The sequence below is a fragment of the Pollachius pollachius genome, assembly GCF_949987615.1.
Source record: "Pollachius pollachius genome assembly, chromosome: 20".
Taxonomy (NCBI): Eukaryota; Metazoa; Chordata; class Actinopteri; order Gadiformes; family Gadidae; genus Pollachius; species Pollachius pollachius.
Window position 1 is genome coordinate 11,442,238 of NC_136953.1, and position 20,313 is coordinate 11,462,550.

A 20,313-nucleotide genomic window follows, 5' to 3' on the forward strand; every position below is an offset into this window, starting at 1 on the left:
GAGCCTGTTACCACTGAAATGATCCCCATGGAAATGATCACCATGAAAACTGCCGCTGCGGTGACATAGAGGAACTATTTTTGATATGACATCCATCAACCAACCCTTACCTCTTTATTATCTACCCGCACCAACTTATTATCTATCCTCTTTCTCTGACAAGAGGGAACGAGAGAGAGAGAGAAAGAGAGAGAGAGAGAGAGAGAGAGAGAGGAACGATGGAGGGATGATGCAGAAGATTAGAGTCTTTGTATCTGGTGCTGTGATGGTCTAGAAGGCCACTGTGGTGATAACAATATAACACATATTCTATTGATTCATTTATTTATTGATTAGTCTATTTATTTTGGTCGAATGATCTTAGTCATTATACCCAGTGTGTATATATATTTAATATATGGGGCTTCTTCACCATCGTGGAGATAGGTGTTGACCAGATGTACCTGCTAATCTACACGGTACAGGTGGTCAGGTACCTGGTGGACCAGCAGGTGCACAGGTCCACCTGCAAGTCCACGAAGGGTACCAGGTCTTGCACACTGGTCAGAAATGGGCTTTAGGGGTTAGAGGGTAAGGGTAAGATTGGGTTAGGAGGTTAGGGTTAGAGAGGGTTAGGGGGTTAGGGTTAGAGTGGGTTAGGAGGTTAGGGTTAGAGTGGGTTTTGTTGAGAGTCGGGAAGGGGGTTAGAGTTTGTTAGGGCTAGAGTGGGTTGAGGGGGCTATGGTAAGGGTGGTTATCTAGTCCCTTCTAGTAGAGTTCTAGTTCAATATGTATCATATCCAAAAATGTATTATGCTGTTCTACACGAAACGCACACTCACACCCTTCTCTACAACACTCACACCTTCCCCGGAACACCCTCTCACAACAAACACACACAGGTGTCTCTGGTACTGATGTATAATATTTTTATTATTCAAATTCAATGAATGATCTGAATAAAATTAATTATAAAATGTTTAACAGAGTCTGTCTTTGTTAACCATAATGCAATTGTACAGCAATAACAGTATAATATATTAAATATTTGTATGTGAATGTCACTAGCATGATTTATTGTTGAACTGAACAAGACATTATGTAATTGTGTTTGTACGTCGTGTTTGTATGTCACTAGCAATAGATACGTGTATCACTAAATTTGTGTATGTGTGTGTATGTGTGTGTGTGAATAGCATGACTTAATAGTGTGCTGAACCTGACAGTGATTAGATTACTTTCTATATTTTACACCATTAATTAAACAATACATATGAATAACATATATAAACTTTTTTATTTATTTACAATAAACAATGATAGACCGTCAACAATTATTAACAAGTATTATTATTATGACTTAAGCGGTAATCCCTGCTCTGCAAACATGATTGTGGAAATGTTCATGTCCTCTTAGGATTCATCCTTCCATTGTCTGTCTGTCTGCCTACCTGTCTGTCTGCCTTTATGCGGGTACAGGTCTAACTGTCTGCCTCTATGTGGGTACAGGTCAGTTGTAAAGGCAAGAGCATCCGGGTCATGAAGTCGGTCTCTCCTCGAGTGAACCTTCGGGCTTCACCTGAAACAGTTAGCGACATAGTGTTAGCAACACAATTTATACAGGGAGAGATAGAGCTCACCGTCTGTTTGTGTGTGTGTGAGTCTGAGTGCGTGTGTGTGTGCGCGCTCACCCTCTGCTTGCTGTTGAGTGTGAGTGTGAGTGTTAGTGTGTGTGTGGGTGTGTGTGTGTGCGCGCTCACCCTCTGCTTGCTGTGAGTGTGAGTGTGAGTGTTAGTGTGTGTGTGTGGGTGTGTGGGTGTGCGCGCTCACCCTCTGCTTGCTGTGTGTGTGAGTGTGAGTGTTAGTGTGTGTGTGTGGGTGTGTGGGTGTGCGCGCTCACCCTCTGCTTGCTGTGAGTGTGAGTGTGAGTGTTAGTGTGTGTGTGTGGGTGTGTGGGTGTGTGGGTGTGCGCGCTCACCCTCTGCTTGCTGTGAGTGTGAGTGTGAGTGTTAGTGTGTGTGTGTGGGTGTGTGTGTGTGCGCGCTCACCCTCTGCTTGCTGTGAGTGTGAGTGTGAGTGTTTGTGTGTGTGTGGGTGTGTGGGTGTGCGCGCTCACCCTCTGCTTGCTGTGAGTGTGAGTGTGAGTGTTAGTGTGTGTGTGTGGGTGTGTGTGTGTGCGCGCTCACCCTCTGCTTGCTGTGAGTGTGAGTGTGAGTGTTAGTGTGTGTGTGTGGGTGTGTGGGTGTGCGCGCTCACCCTCTGCTTGCTGTGAGTGTGAGTGTGAGTGTGTGTGTGTGTGTGGGTGTGTGGGTGTGCGCGCTCACCCTCTGCTTGCTGTGAGTGTGAGTGTGAGTGTGTGTGTGTGTGTGTGGGTGTGCGCGCTCACCCTCTGCTTGCTGTGAGTGTGAGTGTGAGTGTGTGTGTGTGTGTGTGGGTGTGCGCGCTCACCCTCTGCTTGCTGTGTGTGTGAGTGTGAGTGTGAGTGTTAGTGTGTGTGTGTGGGTGTGTGGGTGTGCGCGCTCACTCTCTGCTTGCTGTGAGTGTGAGTGTGAGTGTTAGTGTGTGTGTGTGTGTGTGTGTGTGTGCGGCCTCACCCTCTGCTTGCTGTGAGTGTGAGTGTGAGTGTTAGTGTTAGTGTGTGTGTGTGGGTGTGTGTGTGTGCGGCCTCACCCTCTGCTTGCTGTGAGTGTGAGTGTGAGTGTTAGTGTGTGTGTGTGTGGGTGTGCGCGCTCACCCTCTGCTTGCTGTGAGTGTGAGTGTGAGTGTTAGTGTTAGTGTGTGTGTGTGGGTGTGTGTGTGTGCGCGCTCACCCTCTGCTTGCTGTGAGTGTGAGTGTGAGTGTTAGTGTGTGTGTGTGGGTGTGTGGGTGTGTGTGTGTGCGCGCTCACCCTCTGCTTGCTGTGAGTGTGAGTGTGAGTGTTAGTGTGTGTGTGTGTGTGTGTGTGTGCGCGCTCACCCTCTGCTTGCTGTGTGTGTGTGCGTGCCCGACAGGTGAGTGTGAGCGGGCGGCACACAGTGTGACTGCTACACAGGCTGCTCAGGTACTGGGCCAGGCAGTCAGAGTCCTCCTCACACACCTGAGACACACACACACACACACACACACCCCTCATTAGACAGCTCATAGCACCCTTTAAGCACAGCATGCTACATGTACTTAAGAATAGCATACTAAATGTAACCTCAACATAGCTCGCTTAAAGGTATTATTGTACCACCAGGTGTGAGTGTGATTAGCCGTTACAAGACATTTTGAATATCTGCCTCTTCAAGTGGGCGTGTCCACCTAGAGATGTGCTGGACGGATCAGTCTACCAGCCTACCCAGTGGACTAGTAGCAAACGGTGCTCATCTATCCGTCACACATCTGTCTGGACACGCCCACTTGTGATGGGTAGATTTTCAAAACGGCTTGTAACGGCTAATCACACTCACACCTGGTGGTAAAATATGTCACCTTTAATGATTTGCTAGTGTAGCACACTCAATATTATTTCCGCATAGCATGCTTAATCTTACTTGTGCACAGCATACTAAATGTACTTTTTGTGTAGCACACTGACTCTCACCAGACCCCGCCCACGGGAGTAGACGCGGACACGCCCTCTGACCCGCAAGGCTCGCTGTAGCTCCTCCCACTGAGAATCAGCCAATCCCAATAGAGGACGAACTAGTGGACAGGAGAACCAGACTTGGGCCTCCCCTGTACCATCCTCCATAATGATCCTAAAAATATGCCCCAGAACAGAGAGGTACTTCAGAGTGTTCAGACCACTCACTCGAATATGAAACACATGGATGGACGAAAGGTGCAGTGGCCCTTCACTGTGTACTGGCTGTAGATGTGATGGTTTCAAAAAGGTCTTCAAGCAAATGCGACCACTTGGTCGGATCACTTGACATTCACATATTATGTTCATGTTCTCCTTTCATTACCATGCAGAGAGATATACAGCTATTACACATCTGTACAACTATTTATGTAACAATTTAGAGAGCTTTGAACACACATCTATAGTTCTAGCCCTCTTTATATCTAAATCGATATGTACCTCTATATATAAGGATAAATCACACACGCAAACACAATCCTCTTACTTGGCTGTGGATTGGAAGACAGCTGTGGTGGAGTAACATTGAGGACTGGAACATCTGGACTAAGAGAGACAACATATATATATACAAATACATATAGGTGTGTGTGTGTGTGTGTGTGTGTGTGTGTGTGTGTGTGTGTGTGTGTGTGTGTGTGTGTGTTATATAGTCTATATAGTATATCTCTACCTGTTTGAATGTGCTGTCACAGAGAGAGCAGCTCCAGGTCAGCTGAAGGTAGAGCACACAGACCACATGACCTTTGACCTGACCCACAATGCACCTCTTCTCCCCGGGCTGCATCCAGTCTATCAGACGCACAGGTGGAGTTGAGGGCTGGGGAGGGCTGGAGGGACAAAAGGGCAACCAGACGAGTAGAGTAACAGGTAGGCAGACAGGTAGACAGATGAGGAGACAGACGGGAAGGGAGACGGGTAGAGAGAGGTAGACAGATGAGAAGACAAATGGGTAGACAGACAGGTAGAGAGAGGGAGAGAGACAGATAGAGATAGATAGACGGACAGGTAGACAGACAGACAGGTAGGCAGATGGGTAGATGGATGGGTAGACAGACATGTAGACAGACAGGAAGGAAGCCAGGTGGAGAAAGGTAGACAGACAGATAGAGATAGGTAGACAGACAGGTAGACAGATGGGTAGATAGATGGGTCGGGGAGAGAGGTAGAGAAAGATAGACAGACAGATAGAGAGAGATAGACAGAGAGGTAGACAGAGAGGTAGACAGGCAGATAACAGGGAGTCAGATACACAGACAGACCGGTAGACAGCAAAGGGTTACCCCCGTCTGCAACCAGACACATTTATTTTGAGCGAGCAAACCAATCGCAGATTATCTTATTTGCATCAAGCTCCTTTTTTCAGAATGGCTGGAAAGTGGACAGATTCCGCAAGTTTAATAGCGGTTGGCATAAGGGTTGCATTGCCACCATCTGCTGTACTGTCCCTCTGCCCATCTATTCTGGCTTTGCTATGCCGTGTGTGAAAGGGCAAAGGACCAAAGTATTCCAGGAACCGTGTGTGAAAGGGGCTTCAGTTACCTGGAGTCTCCCAGCTGGCTGACAGTCACACAGCTCACAGGGAGAGAGTTACAGTAGACACCCCCTGATCTACAGAAACACACATTATACACACGTTATATAATGTACAGCACATACAATGAATGGCACACACCCTGTTCTATAGAAACACACACTGTATACATGTTATATATAAACATTACAGAACACCAACCCTGATCTACAGCAACACACATTAAAACAGATGAGATAAAATGACGAGAGAGATATGTACAGTATATACATATACCATTTATATCTCTCCTCATTCCATATTTATATCTCTATCTATATTTATATCCGTATCTATTTGTAGTGTGTATATATAAATAGATATTGGTGTGTGTGTGTCTGTCTATATATAAATAGATATGTGTGTGTGTTTGAAGGACCTCGACAGCCTCCGTTGGAAAGCTGACAGCAGCAGCGTGTTGCCAGGCAACAGGCCAGGTGGGTAAGGGGCGCGGCTTAGATCCAGATATACGTGAACACTCCTCCCACTCTGGTCACACATTGTGAGGCGAAGTTTAAGACCCTTCCCAACATCTGTAAAGGTAGGGTAGGAAATATATACACAGATATATAGGTTATATACAGATATAAAGGCTAAATGGATATATAGGATGTATTCAATGAATAGGTTAGACAGATATACAGGTTTTCATCTAACCAGTGTGTGTATTGTGTGTGTGTGTGTGTGTGTGTGTGTGTGTGTGTGTGTGTGTGTGTGTGTGTGTGTGTGTGTGTGTGTGTGTGTGTGTGTGTGTGTGTGTGTGACTCACCAGAGTGTGTGTGACCAGTGTTGGTATTTTCTAGCAGACTAATCCTCTCAGACAACACACCCTGAAACCAAACCATCTCTGCTGAACTATACAAACACAAACAAACACATGAACACACAAACACACCATATTATCCTCGATGACAAAAAAAGACAGGCAGAGAGACAGACAAAGAAAATGTGAGACGGACAGACACTGAGGCACGTAGGCAGACAGACAGGTACCTGGAATCCAGAAGTTCAGAGACAGACATCAGGTTGGGAGAGAGACACTAGAAAAACAGAGACAGAGAGAAAGAGAGAGAGATTAGATTGGATTAGAAATGTGTATGTGTGCTTCTCTGTGTGCGCAGATACGTGTGGGTTTACCTGGCTGTGGAGGAGATTGGGCAGGGCCAGTGTGTGGAATGTCCAATCGGAGCCCACCTGGAGGGCGGGGTCAGTGTGTAGTTCCACCTTGCTCTGCCAAGGAGCCACTTTACCACTCAGAAAGCTGGTATCCTGACAGAAAGACAAAAATATCTGAATAAAATATCTACATATATATATATATAAATATATATATATAGATAGATATACTGTAGATCTAGATCTGTAGATCTATCTATCTATCTATATCTAGGCTATTAGGCTCAAATATTTCTGTGCTACTTCACCATGACCAAGCAAACACAGATGAAAGGCAAGGGCTCTAGAAATGACCCCTGACGAACTCCAGACAACATCCTCCCAGGTTACCTTGAGACATTTAGGTGGGTGGGAGGTGGTCAGTAGTGTGCGTGTGTGTACCTGTGTTTTTGGAACAACGATCCGGTACAAACAGTTTGGCTGCAAGACAGGAAACCATCGCACAGCCCTCGACTGATACACAACCTGTACCTGCACACAACACAGCAAAACATGTAACTACACAAAACACAAAACCACATGTTACTACACACAACACAGAATGGACCTACAGACAAAACAACATAACCTGTATCTACACACAACCCAACAGGCAACTAGAAACACAACACTACATGTACCTATGGATACACAACACAACACGCAACTAGACACAAAACACTACATGTACCTACGGACACACAACAAATCTATTTTTATAATGGGATGAGTGGGGATGACATGCGTTACCTTGGTAACATGACTGTCCATTTCCGCGTCTGTGACCAGGCTATTTTTTGGGTCCTTCCCCCATTTCAGGGCTGGACCAATCAGCTCAGCTCTAACCTGGAAGCTGAGAGTAAGCCCAGCCTCCTCTCGCTTTGCACCCGTGTTCCTCCAGCACAAGCCCTCTTTTTGCTCCACCCTCATCACCACAGAGACGCATGGATGCTGACTGCTGCTAGGTAACCTCTCCTCCTCTTCTCCATCAAGCTTCACTCTCTTCTCCTCCCTCTCCTCCTCTACTCTCTTAGCCCTCTCTGCTTGCAGGTGCGTTGCCATGGCAACCGAGGGGCTCAGGATGTGCACATCACTCGAACAGAACTGGAGATAGGATCTAACACACACACACACACGCACACACACACACACACACACACACACACACACACGCAGTTACCTAAATTGTGTTACCTATAGCGTGTCACCAAAAAGCATTTTACCTATAGTGTGTTGCCCCTAGTTTGTAACCTTTACTGTATTACCTATAGTGTGCTACCCCTAGTGGGTTACCTGAAGTGTGTTACCTGTAGTGTGTTACATTTAGTGTGCTATCTGTGCTGTCCTATCTTACCTGTAGTGTGTTACGTATAACGGTTACCTGTAGGGTGTTACCTGTTGTGTATTTGAAGTGGTTTGTTACCTGTAGTGTGTTACCTATAGCATTTTACCTTTGTGGTTGTTGTTACCTGTAGTGTGTAACATGTAGCATATTACCTGTAGTGTTTGTGAGTGATATATCCATCTTGTTCCAGGTGTGTGTAGGAAGGGAAATCTGATTGAAGGAACTGCTCTGTAACCATGGTGACCCGCTTGACGCACACCAGACAACCTGAAGCACACATTAACCAATCAAACAAATGCGTGTGTGTGTGTGTGTGTGTGTGTGTGTGTGTGTGTGTGTGTACGTTTGTGTGTGTGTGCGTGTGTGCGTTACCGATCCAGGCAGAGTTGAAGACAGCCCTCTGCCGGTCCTCATGAGGTCCAGTGACAACACAGGCCACGCGCCCTGACCCGTCTCTCAACTGGAGGGTGTGTGGTGAGGTGTGTGTGTGTAATGAGGTGTGCGCTGTGTCCGTCTGGTCAGGGAGCTCCAGGACCCCCACCAACACCAGGGGGCGCTGTCCACTAAAAGTAAAGAGACAACAATGAACACATGCCAGCCTAGCTAGTCCCTAAATATAACAGCCTAGCAAGTCCCTGTCGTCCCTGTATCTAGCAGCCTAGCTGGTCCCAGTCTAGTTAGCCACTGTATCAAACATCCTAGCTTACAGCCTAGCTAGTCCCCATTGTCCCTGTATCAAGCAGCCTAGCTAGCCCCTGAATATCACAGCCTAGCTAGCCGCCTAGTCAACCCTAACCAAGATTCAAGATTCAAGTATTTATCTGTCACATGCGTAATTTGTGGAACAAAAAAGCAGTGAAATGGGGATTGCGACTGCAACTCCCTGCTGTGCAAAGTTTAATAATAATTGAAAAGTAAGAAGAAAAAAATTAAATAAAAAGAGAAGGGGGTGGGGATTAAATAAAATAAAATAAAAAGTTTATGAAGATGGGGGAATTATGCATTCATTGTCCGTATGGCTTGGGGGAAAAAACTTCTTCTCAGTCTTTCTGTTCTGGCCTTTGGAGAACGAAGCCGCTTTCATTTTATGGCCAGGGTGATGACAGTCCTTTAAAATTGTATTTGCCCTTGACAGGCAACGCCTAGTGTAGATGTCCGTGGCCTTGTCTGGTCCTGGTGTGGTGAGGTGCGGTGTGGTCAGCCCCTTGTCTAGTTCTGGTTGTACTTTTACCGAGTGGGTCCTGGACCAGGCCGGTCCTTCTGTGGACCGGTCTGTTCCTGGTGGGGTGTAGGCGGTCTAGTCCGGGTCCCGGGGCGGGCGCTGTGGGACCAGGCCAGACGCTGATTGAGCTGGGCCTTGCTGAGACTGGCCCAACCAGGGAGCAGCAGAGAGCGAAGAGATGCTCCGGACCCACACTGGGACTCCAACTCACTCAGACACTCCCTCACGCACACATACTCACACACCAGGGGGTCCGCTGTGTACTGCCCATGGATGAAAGGAGAGAGAGAAGCAGATATTAGGTATGGCTGAAAGGCCCCGGTAGGCTTAGCACTCATTAAAATGCTGCATTGGTCTTCGACTGATGCAGTGTGCGCAGGGTGTTCAGTCAAGCTTGTTAACTCCATATAGACAAAAAGCATGACCTTAGCACAATTTTTGAAACAGCATTCATTTGCATAAAGATTCTGAATACGGATTGATTTATCATTAAATAACGCTAATCATTCGATTATTGAATATTCTGCACTAGGTCCATTTCGATTTTTTAGTTTCGGCCTATCACCCCTGCTCTCTTTTGGGTACCTGCAGGCCTCCGTACACTAGTGGGAATGCTGGGACATTTGGTTGGCTTCAGCCCAGACCACATTGGTTTTTTCTGTGATTTGTTTTGGAATGCGGTGAGAGCTGGCCAGAAACGCCTTGCGTCGTCAGTTTTTCAGCGTTTATGGCGTTCATTGGAGCGTTTACATCTTTTCATTTGAACGTTAAACAAGCCATAACCATATGTTTTTATTTTTGCTCAGTTTGAGTGGTTTGGATGCATCTAGACGACTTCAGTTTGGCTTTTCGTTTGCTTGGGTCTGAGTTGAGCTGAGGTTAGCTATCAGATTTGGTTGCACAACACGCTCAAATTATCTTCCATCTGCTGATATTACCTAGCCTGAGCTTGAGATTCATATCGAGAGATTTAATAACTGAACCATGAGAAGCCCCACAGCACCAACTCTCATTTGGAGCATCGTAATAAACCATTAACACTCTGCAGCCCACTATGTGTCTTGAAGTGTGCACTTCACACAAATACATCCACTACCCAACTAGTCAATCACGGCCTTAGGATAATATAGTACTTTATTTATCCCAGATTCCAGATCCCAGGAAAGGTGTGTTACCTGAGAGGGGGACAGGGGTGTTACCTGAGAGAGAGGACAGGTGTGGGGGTCTTCCAGTATTTCTGTATAAATGTCTCTTCTTTTTCCTCCTTCGGTTGTTTTGAACAAAAGCTGCAGAATCCTCCAGGCAACAGCACACACAGTGTTTGCTTTCAGCCACATGGGAACCAGGCTACTCACACACACACACACACACACACACACACACACACACACACACTTATTAGGATCACTTTTTATTACGCACAATAAAAACAACAAAAAGCTTGACAGAACACACCTGCATCTGAGTTGTTTGGTCACATGACTGATCCAGAGGTACTGGGACATGCCAACATCCTGTTTGAGTAGTAACCGTGGTAACGACAAGGGTCCAGGTGAGCTAGGTTCAGGGGTAGCCAGCGGGCTAAAGGTTGTGACCCTCAGGGTGGAGCGCAGACACACGCAAAGCATGCTGGGAGGAAGGTCCGGACACGGCTGGTAGAGGAAGTGGACACCATGGATCTGAAAGCACAAGACACCTTTACTTGTCTGTCTCTCTGCCTGTCTACCTTACGCTTTGGATCTGAAACCACATGACACCTTTACCTGTCTGTCTCTCTACCTGTCTGTCATTCTTAAGCTTTGGATCTGAAACCACATGACACCTTTACATGTCTGTCTCTCTACTTGTCTGTCTCTCTAACGCTGTGAATCTGAAACCACATGACACCTTTACCTGTCTGTCTCTCCACCTGTCTGTATCTTCAACACTATGGATCGGAATGACCTGTGTCTCTCCATGTGCCTGTCTCACTAATGCTATATATCTGTACGACACCTCTCTACCTGTCAACTACATAGCACCTTTACCTGTCTTTCTCTCAACACATTGAATATCTGTCTGTCTATCGATTTTCATGACTGTTTTTCTGAGAAGATAGAATGTTGGAGGGAGAAAAGAGGAGGAAGAAAAATGGAGGGACAAGAGAGAATAATGGAGGGATGACAGAGGAGACAAAAGGACGGAGGGATGATAGAGGAGAGAGAAAAGGATGGAGGGATAGAGGAGAAGAAATGATGGAGGGATGATAGGAGAGACAGGATGATTGAGGGATGGTAGAGGAGAGACAGAATGATGGAGGGATGATAGAGGAGAGGCAGAATGATAGAGGGGTGACCTGTAAATGGTCTCCCGTCCGGAGGCCCCTCCTCCGAGGTGGTTGGTGGGCCAGACACAGGCCCACTTCCCCATCAATCATGTATAGTCCCGCCTCCTCACTCAGCACCTCAGTGACCACACCCTGTCAGGGAAGAAGGGCGGAATTACCATATATATATATATATACACGCACATGAATAAGAAAAGCTGGGGGTTAAGAGCAGTTTGCCTGTTGCTGTTCGATCCCCTGCTCCTTCTAGTGTTGAAGTGTCCCTGAGCAAGTAATCTAACACTAAACCCTATGAGGTGGGTTAGTGATTACTTTAGCTATCTCCTAGCGAGGATGGGTGGAATGCAGAGGTTGAATTTCCCTATTGGTCAATAAGTATATAAAAATGTGGATCAAAGTCGCATTAATAAATGAAATAAAGCTCTGCATGGATTCAGTCGACCTTCATGCTCTGTCCGCACACATTGTTGAAAAAATATGATGACTCGGTGAACGCACAAGAAGATGATATACAGTATGTGCTATTAAAACGATCCATTCAGCCTTCTTGGCATGGCTAACGAGGAAACCACATTTCTTCTGAGGGGGGAGAGAGTAAAGTTCATGAAGTGAGGTGGCCATAAAGCAGGTGTGCGCAGCCGTAATAGTGTCACCCAAGGACAGACGGCGGACGGCTGTGAATGTATGAATGAATGTATGAATGAATGTATGAATGTGTATGACTGTATGTTTGAATTAGACTCTCACACTCATTGTAAAGCACTTTAACTGGCAGCAAGTCAGCAAAGAGCTCTGTACATTATGTTGTTTTTGTGTTTTACCTGGTAACTGATGACTTTGGAGTGCTTCACTCTGACACCTGATTGGATGATCACGTTTGGCTCCACCTTCTGCCCTGCTGCTTCTGAAAGTTGCGTGAACGTTTCTGTGTTTTGTTGGTGTGGTGTGTGTGTTTGAAGTGAGAGTGTTTGCGTATCGGTGTGTTGTTGGGGAGTTTGTGTGTGAGGTGAGAGTGTGTGTGTTTCTGTGTCTTGTGTGTGTGTGTTTGTTGCATGTGTGTGAGGAGGGAGTGTGTTGGGGGTGTGTGTGGTGTGAGTGTGAGGGGAGAGTGTGTTGGGGGTGTGTGTGGTGTGAGTGTGAGGGGAGAGTGCGTGTTCCAGGATGTGTAGTTTGGACTTGCTGGTCGCACAGAGGAGTCGGTTTCCCTTCCAACCACGCACCACACACACACGCAATACTGTCACATACACACACTGATCCACAAACACACATTGACTCCACCACAAACAGCTGGTCTCCTAAGGGGGGGGGGGCAGGAAGTGAGAGAGAGAGACTGAGAGATCAACAGATAAAAATACAATTGACAGTCTGCAACGTAAATTGTGTTTCCATAAAATAAAATGATGAAAAGTCTCACCTGGACCAGGACAGGCAGGGTCTGGGTGTTTTGGGGGTCCTTGAGGATGAGGATGAAGAAGGTGCTATCAGAGACCTCCAGCACAGGACTGACTGAACACACCACCCCACACAGCTGCACACGCACACCCTGACACCTACAGACACACACATACGCGCGGGCACAGGAATAGAGAAAAAGAGTTGCCATCATAATCAAAGAAATTATTTAAATATTCTACACACATTCACACACACCCACACTACCTTGTAAGGAGTCGTGCCGCGGCCTCTTTGACCCCATTGGCTCTGCTAAGCTCCGCCCCGCCAGGATGAACTGCCAATCCCTGGCAAGGACTCAGCAGTACTGGAGAGCCAATTAGCTCCACCAGCCCCATGTGAGGTGCATTGTGGGGGATGTAGTTCCAATGAGGAAGAAACAGAGGTTGGCCCAACCACTGAGGAGAGGGAGATACACACTGGGGACGACACAAATGTACATTACCACGAAGACACAACCACGTGTTACCATGGCGACACAACCACACGTCACCGTGGAGAAACAAACACACGTTACCATGACGACTCATCCACACGTTTCCATGGAGACGCTACCACGCATTACTGGAGACACAATGCACACATTGTGGGTGCTAACCTCGCATGTCACATCCCCGCTTGCGTCGGTCAGTCTCAGCTCTCCGGCCCGCCCTGCTCTCAGGTAGCCAATCAGAAGCAGGTGAACCCGAGGTAAGGCCTTGCGGTGGGCCTGCTCTGACTCCGCCTCCTTCACCCAGGCTTTGTGCTGATTGGTGCTCCAGGACAAATTGCTCACACAAGCAACCTTTTGCCTGGCCACCAGCTCAGAGACAGACAGCAGCCTAGCAAGAGAGGACAGTCTTACAACTGCAGCTTGTGTACGTATCTGCGCGTGTGCGAGGGAGTGTGTGAGGGAGGTCGCTACCTGTAGCTGAGAGGCAGTGTACAGGTGTTGTGTATCTCTTCTATTCTCCTCAGCAGACTCACACTGAGGTCAAGGGCAGCTTCCTCTGAACACACAAACAATGTATATAAAACAATATAACAGTATTCTGTAGAGTCATCTCACACATAAACAAAACAGATTACTTTTATAGCGTATATCTCCTTTAAATAGTGGGCGTGGTCCGCACCTGTCAAAGAGGCGTCGGGTGCGGAGCCTAGCTGATGCTTCACAAACTCAAATACCTCCTTGAGCCACGACCTCTCCTGCAGATAAAAATGTTATTAATACCGTTATGTGTATTATTATTTTATTAGAACTTTTAGGTTTATAACGTTTATAGTGTTGTTTTGTATTATTATTATTTGTGTGATTATTAGTATTATAATTATACTATTATTACTATATTATTAAGATTACTATTTATTTATTATTATTATTGTCTTCCACCATTTCTCTTGTATATATAGTACAATACGATGAAACGAATAATAAAATGATCAAATATAATGATGGTTTTACTTTTAAGAAGTGTGGGCAGTCGAGTGTAAATAATTAACATAATATAATGCTGCCACCTGTAATGACTTTCTATCGAGACTATGGAGCAAGATGCATCAGTCAATCTATTCCAAATATAACTAAAGTATAGAGCTATATGCCTGATTCTAGCTATATAGAGCTTCACTAAATAGAGCTGGACGAGTCAGTTGTCTATCTATGTAGATCTAGACTATATAGAGCTAGATGCTTCAGTTGTAGTTTAGCTTAAACGAAAGCAGCAGCCTGACGAGACACACAACGAAGAAGACACTGACCGCATCACTCCTGCCGGGAAACCGATCTAGAAACTCCTCCATTCCTTCCACGACTCAGAACAGTCCGGTACCGACACTACGGCTCTTCGTCCTCCGGCACCGACAGCATGGCTCCCAGTCCTCCGGTACCGACACCACGGCTCACAGTCCTCCGATACCTTGACCACGGTGCTAATGCTCCAGTACCGTCACCACGGCTGATATCCTCCAGTACCGACACCACCGCTCCAAGTCCTTCGGTACCGACACCACCGCTTCAAGTCCTTCGGTACCGACACCACCGCTTCAAGTCCTTCGGTAACCAACTTCAGAGTTTCAAACCTGTCGCTTCCCGCAAAACACTTCCTCACAACGATGTGCGGAAAGGGTCAAAACTCCTCAGCTTTTGGAATCGCCCCACAAATTAATCAACTATGAACTGCTTTCGGTTACAATATTTAGTATGCAGGGTTTATATGTCATAAACAGGATTCTGTGAACCCTAAAGCTGAATCTTACATTGACCATCTTAGTATGTGACAAATGATTATGTTATATATTATATGAAAGGTTGTATTATATTGTAGTAAACCGATAATGTAAGGTTACATGAGTTATTGTTTAATGATGGTGTTTGTGAATGTAGACCTTTCTGCTGTACAGCTTGGGATGTTGGCTGGTTGCAATGAGTTACTGTATATCAGGGTTGTCGTGGGATTACTGGGTTACCTATCGGTCAAGGTTTTTTTTCTTTTATTTCCGTGGTGGACCCTCGTCGTTTGGCTAAGATTATATTGATATTATAATATTTTATATTTTACAGCCATGTGAAAAGGTTGACTGGCAGTATTTGCAACCAATCGGACTTGTTTATACAAATAACCCCTTCCCTTTTTGCCACCGAGTCCCGCCCCCCCATGGAGAGGACCAACGGGGGCGTGTCTGAAGGGCAAGGCAGCACATGGACTTGACCTGCACGCCTTCTAGCCAACTGGAAACTTGTATTTAAATGGCCCCGCTTCTCTATGCAGGCATAACCACGCCCACTGAATGGGTGAAGTCGGGAGGGGGCGTGTCCATGGGCGGGGCTATATTGGAAACCGTAGGTTTCAAACTGGATTGAGCCACGCCCAATCGGCCACGCCCACTGAATGGTCTCGGTCGAGGTGGGCGTGCCTGTGGGGCGTGGTCTCGGCTCCAGCTCAACCCAGTTTCAAAGCAACGGTCTCCAGTCCGCAGCCGCCGGAACCCGAACAACAACACAACGTGACCCCAACACACAGTAAGTACATGAATACTAATGCATAATATCACTAATACTATTCACTATTGGATCTTATTAATGTCTCTCTTAAATTATTCTCATCTAATTAGAAGCCTTATTTCTAAGTGCCCCTTATTTTATTGATTAAATGCCATTCTGGAGGGCAACGTTGGTGATGTATTTATCTGCAGTTAAAACATTAATTCATTTGGGGAAGTTTTATACAACATGCTTCTTCAATCACGCAACGGCCATTTAAGAGTAGTCCACAGCCACAGGCACAATGTCAACTCAGATATTAGATGGAGCCGTCCGCTATGAGCCAGAGAATAGACTTGACAAACGCTATGAATCCAGAAAATAGATGGACCCATCAGCGTTGAGCTCCAGCGAATAGACTAAACAACCCTTGATGGATCCAGAGAATAGACGGAGCCCTCCGGTGTAAATGCGCATCGTTATCAATGACGAGGTTTCCATTGCAAATGTGTGCCGCTCGGGCATTGGGTGACCGAAATTACCTTTAACAGTTCGGAAAATAGTCTGAATGTATTATGAAGCACATTGGTAGTTAAGTCTGTAATATAATGTTAAGCATGCAATATAGTGTAGTAGTAAATGTGCTAGTTAGCAGGGTGCTAGCGGAGGGGGATGGGACGGCTAGCACTGCATAGGGCGGGAAGCAAATGGTGGCCCATTGTTCTGCTGGGGTTAGCATGTTAGCATTGCTAGGCTAACTGCAGCATCGATGGTGAATGGAGTTTACAGTCCTGTCTACTGGGTTAGCATGGCTAGGCTAACTGCACCAATAGATGTCAATAGAAATCTCGGCTAACGTTAGTTTCCAGTCTCTGGCCGCAGACCACAGTTCATAGCCGGCTGAACGGAGCCGGGTAGAGGCTCCAGCCGGAGGGTTAGAGAAGGCTTTCTGCCCGGGATGTGGAGCACATACACGGCCCTGCTCGGAAAGAAAATGGATTCCTCGTTTTCTTTGTTATTCGTTAATCTGCCACCATCACCATCCATCCACTTTTTAACACTTTAATAAGTTTTCACGATAGGATGTCAACATGTGTATGCTATGTCTTTATATTTAATATGGACATTCTCTTTTTTTGACACGTTAAGTCCTCAACCTGTACATTGTATGTGTTTTATTATTTAAAATTAATTTTTCGCAAGATAAGCTATTTTGTATTATATGATCCATCCTAAATATGTTGCAGTTGTTGCAAACTATTGCATGCCTTTTGAACATACAAAACTGTTAAACCATAATTAATGAGTGTTTATATAGTCACACCTTATCCGTAAACCTTTTCAGTCTCAATATTAGGATTGCAACATTTTCATAGTGGATTTCTGTTACCAAAATTAATCGATGCATAATTGAATCATACATAAGATATACGTATATAATAGCAAATGCCCAACAAATGTCCAAGGTTAAGTCTTAAATGTGCTCTCTTCTTTTATTTTACGTTCCTCCTTGTAGGACTATAATGCTGTATGCTCCTATTGAGCATGTAGAAAGATAATGCTGTAGGCTCCTATTTAGCAGGTAGAAAGATAATGCTGTAGGTTCCTATGTAGCAGGTAGGACTATATATAATGCTGTTGGCTGCTGTGTAGCAGGCAGAACTATAATGCATTAGGCTCCAATGTAGAATATAGGGCATAATTAAGAAGGCTCACGGTCTTCTCTGCCATTGAGCAAAAACATGTTGCATTTATGCGCCTGTGGGTGGAGCTAAGCTATATGTGATTGAAAGGAATGATGTATTCCCAAAACCAATCACCGAAGAGATGCCCTAATTGGTCTGATATTTTGGTGGGAGGGGTCTAATAACAAAATGGTCTCATACAGCAAATTCAGCTAGAAACAGATATTCTTGCATTTCATGCAAGAATGTGACTTTTTCACTGTTCTGCTCAACTGAATTGTGCTGCCTTTCTTCCATGACCCGGTCTCCACAGAGACTGGGTTAGGGAGACATGGTCCCACAGAGGCCCGGTTAGGGGACTGGTAGCAGGAAGGACTAACATAGTATGCTACTGTGTTTGCAGTTAGGAAGATGATGCGCAAGGACCACAACAAGCCTAAGGGCAAAACGTCTGCGTACGCGTTCTTCGTCCAGACGTGCCGAGAGGAGCACCGGAAGAAGAACCCTGAGCAGTCTGTCAACTTCGCAGAGTTCTCCAAGAAGTGCTCAGAACGCTGGAAGGTGAGACACGCTACTGACAGAGAGACTGGTTCATCAGATAGAGAGACAGGTTCATCAGTGCGAGAGACACACAGGTTCACCAGCGAGAGAGACAGGTTCACCAGAAAGAGAGAGGTTTACCAGAGATAGAGACAGGCTGCTGAGAGAGACAACGGTTCACCAAGGACAGAGACAGGTTCAGCAGTGAGAGACACAGGCTAATGAGGGAGACAGACTCGCCAGAGAGAAACAGGTTCTAAAGCACCCCCTTTTATCATTGAAGCAGCAGGGCTGACTAGTAGCTTTTTACTACTGGAAATGTCATTTCCACGTTTAAAAATGTTAATTTCAGACTTAGTAGATCCAACACCATTTTGACATGGAAAAAACTGAATTGCTGATATTTTCAAATAAATATCTTCAAACATCAGTAATTCCTTTTCACTATTAAGTGTAATGATTTCAGTCTACTACAGAGAATTTAATTTCCACATGTTGACATATCAGTAAACCAAATGGGATTTGTGGACGAGTAAAACAAAGCCATCGATCGCCTTCTTGACGTGTCTACCTCATTTAAATCCAACACACGCTTGACCTAATGCATAAAAATGTAAAAATATCTACAATGATATTTTAACAAGTGGAAAACCTTTTTTGATAACTAAAATGAAATTTATCTTAATTTTATTATTAATTAATTATTAATTATAGAAGTGGTATGGGTAAGTGATATGTAGTGTTAATGATATGTAGTATTAGGGGTAGTGTAAGTGATATTTACTGTGGTAAGGCTTATATGAACTACAACTACACAGTGTAACAAGGTTTTGTTGATCTCCACCAGGGGCTGACTCCCAGCGATAAAAAGTGCTTTGAAGACATGGCGAAGGCCGACAAGGTCCGCTACAACCGCGAGATGAAGGACTACGTCCCACCCAAGGGCTTCGGGAAAAGGGGCCGCAAGAGGAAAGACCCAAATGCTCCCAAACGACCACCGTAAGAAACCCCTATATTTTCTCCTATACTGGATTCCTTGTTCACTTTATAGAGAATAAGGGAACAAGAATAGCACAAACTAGATTTGAAATCACTTCACTGTAGAACTGCAGTACCCAGAAACCCCTTCTCTCTCTAGACCTACAACCTAATGTTTTCTTCTGTGTGTGTGTGTGTGTGCAGGTCGGCGTTCTTTGTGTTCTGCGGTGAGTACCGGCCCAGTGTCAAGCAGCAGTACCCTGGCCTGTCTATAGGAGACTGTGCCAAGAAGCTGGGAGAGATGTGGAGCAAACTGACCCAGTCTGACAAACTGCCCTACGAGGAGAAGGCCCAGAAACTCCGAGAGAAATACGACCGGGTAAATACATAATGCATACCTTTTAATATGTATATATTGAGTCTGTCAAACCGATGGATAGATAGAGCTCTGCTATATGCAATGCTGCGGCATCGTGCTACAAACTATCGAGTTAAGAGTATTCGGATCTCTTATTGTTTTTTAACGAGGGGCGTAACGTGTTTCGAGACAGCTCGTCATACAGTAGGTTCTAACAACGGGACAGCTCGGAATGGTTTATTTCTTACTGAGTGCAAGTGATCCACCGATATATCGACCGGCCGATATATGTATTTCTTTTCCCCCCGGCATGATTTACAGACAGACAGTTCGATAAATGTTCCTTTTTTAAATGGAGACTTGTAACATTTGTTATCATCATTGTGTCATTTTTATGATGTAAATCGAGGGAGAAAAATCTGCTCCAAATATCGTCAGCCTGTATCGGTCATCAGCTAAGGCTGATCGGTATCGGCATCGGCCCTAGAAGAAAATCCATATCGGTCGATCCCTAACTTGGTGTACGTGGTGTGTCCAGGACATGGTGGCGTACCGTGGAGGTGGAACCTTCGTCCGTGCCCCGGGAGGGGCCTCAGCGGCCCAGGGAGGAGGAGGAGGAGGAGGAGATGAGGAGGAGGATGACGATGGAGAGGATGAAGACGATGATGATGATGATGATGAGTAGGGCCACAGCGGGAGGCACAGAGAGAGAGAGAGAGAGAGAAAGGGAGAGTGTGTAAGCGTGTGCGCACATGTACAAAAGTGAGTTATGTTTGTGATGCATATTGGTGTGTGTGAGTGTGTGTGGTTGTGAGTGTGTGTGTGTGTGTGTGTGTGTAGGAGTCGTCAGCTATGTTAAAGTGACCAATAAGACCAGAGTTAGTAGTCACACCTCCGGCCCCTTACCTAAACGTGTTACCATGGAAACCCAGCCCTGCCCCACTGAGCTCTGATTGGTGGATCTGTAGCCAATCAGAAGAGAGCCTCAGTGAGTTTTTATTCTGTTCCGTTGTCACTGTAGAAACTTTTATAATAAAACACAAACAAAACATCTGAGTCTGTCTTCATTGCACAGGATATGATGTCATCAAAGCCCTGTGAAATTAGAGTGTGATGTCATCACA

The 20,313-nt window shown here is 45.6% G+C and overlaps 2 protein-coding genes across 3 annotated transcripts; one reads left to right on the forward strand and one right to left on the reverse strand.

Moving 5' to 3' along the window:
- Positions 1-894: 894 nt before the first annotated feature.
- Positions 895-14,732, reverse strand: ctc1 (CTS telomere maintenance complex component 1). 2 transcript variants are annotated; one of them, XM_079757556.1, is made up of 25 exons: positions 14,407-14,732; positions 13,779-13,854; positions 13,571-13,655; positions 13,265-13,487; positions 12,874-13,085; positions 12,629-12,764; positions 12,033-12,509; positions 11,221-11,343; positions 10,341-10,564; positions 10,085-10,232; positions 8,895-9,148; positions 8,036-8,226; positions 7,816-7,930; positions 7,069-7,435; positions 6,721-6,810; positions 6,301-6,432; positions 6,157-6,203; positions 5,933-6,018; positions 5,543-5,696; positions 5,133-5,201; positions 4,264-4,420; positions 4,078-4,136; positions 3,549-3,705; positions 2,936-3,056; positions 895-1,558 (listed from the first exon to the last, which is right to left on the reverse strand). In XM_079757556.1, exons 1-25 carry the CDS (start codon positions 14,446-14,448, stop codon positions 1,461-1,463), a joined length of 3,843 nt encoding a protein of 1,280 aa, XP_079613682.1. In that variant the 5' UTR covers positions 14,449-14,732; the 3' UTR covers positions 895-1,460. The 2 variants fall into 2 exon arrangements, with proteins under 2 accessions (XP_079613682.1, XP_079613683.1); XM_079757557.1 differs by lacking the exons at positions 895-1,558; positions 2,936-3,056; positions 3,549-3,705; positions 4,078-4,136 and having other exon boundaries at positions 4,337-4,420; positions 5,133-5,196.
- An 888-nt stretch (positions 14,733-15,620) lies between these two features.
- Positions 15,621-20,238, forward strand: hmgb2b (high mobility group box 2b). Its single transcript, XM_079758308.1, has 5 exons — positions 15,621-15,667; positions 17,717-17,874; positions 18,701-18,852; positions 19,036-19,210; positions 19,728-20,238. The coding sequence occupies exons 2-5, from the start codon at positions 17,725-17,727 to the stop codon at positions 19,872-19,874; spliced, it is 624 nt and encodes a 207-aa protein (XP_079614434.1). The 5' UTR covers positions 15,621-15,667; positions 17,717-17,724; the 3' UTR covers positions 19,875-20,238.
- The last annotated feature ends 75 nt before the right edge of the window (positions 20,239-20,313 follow it).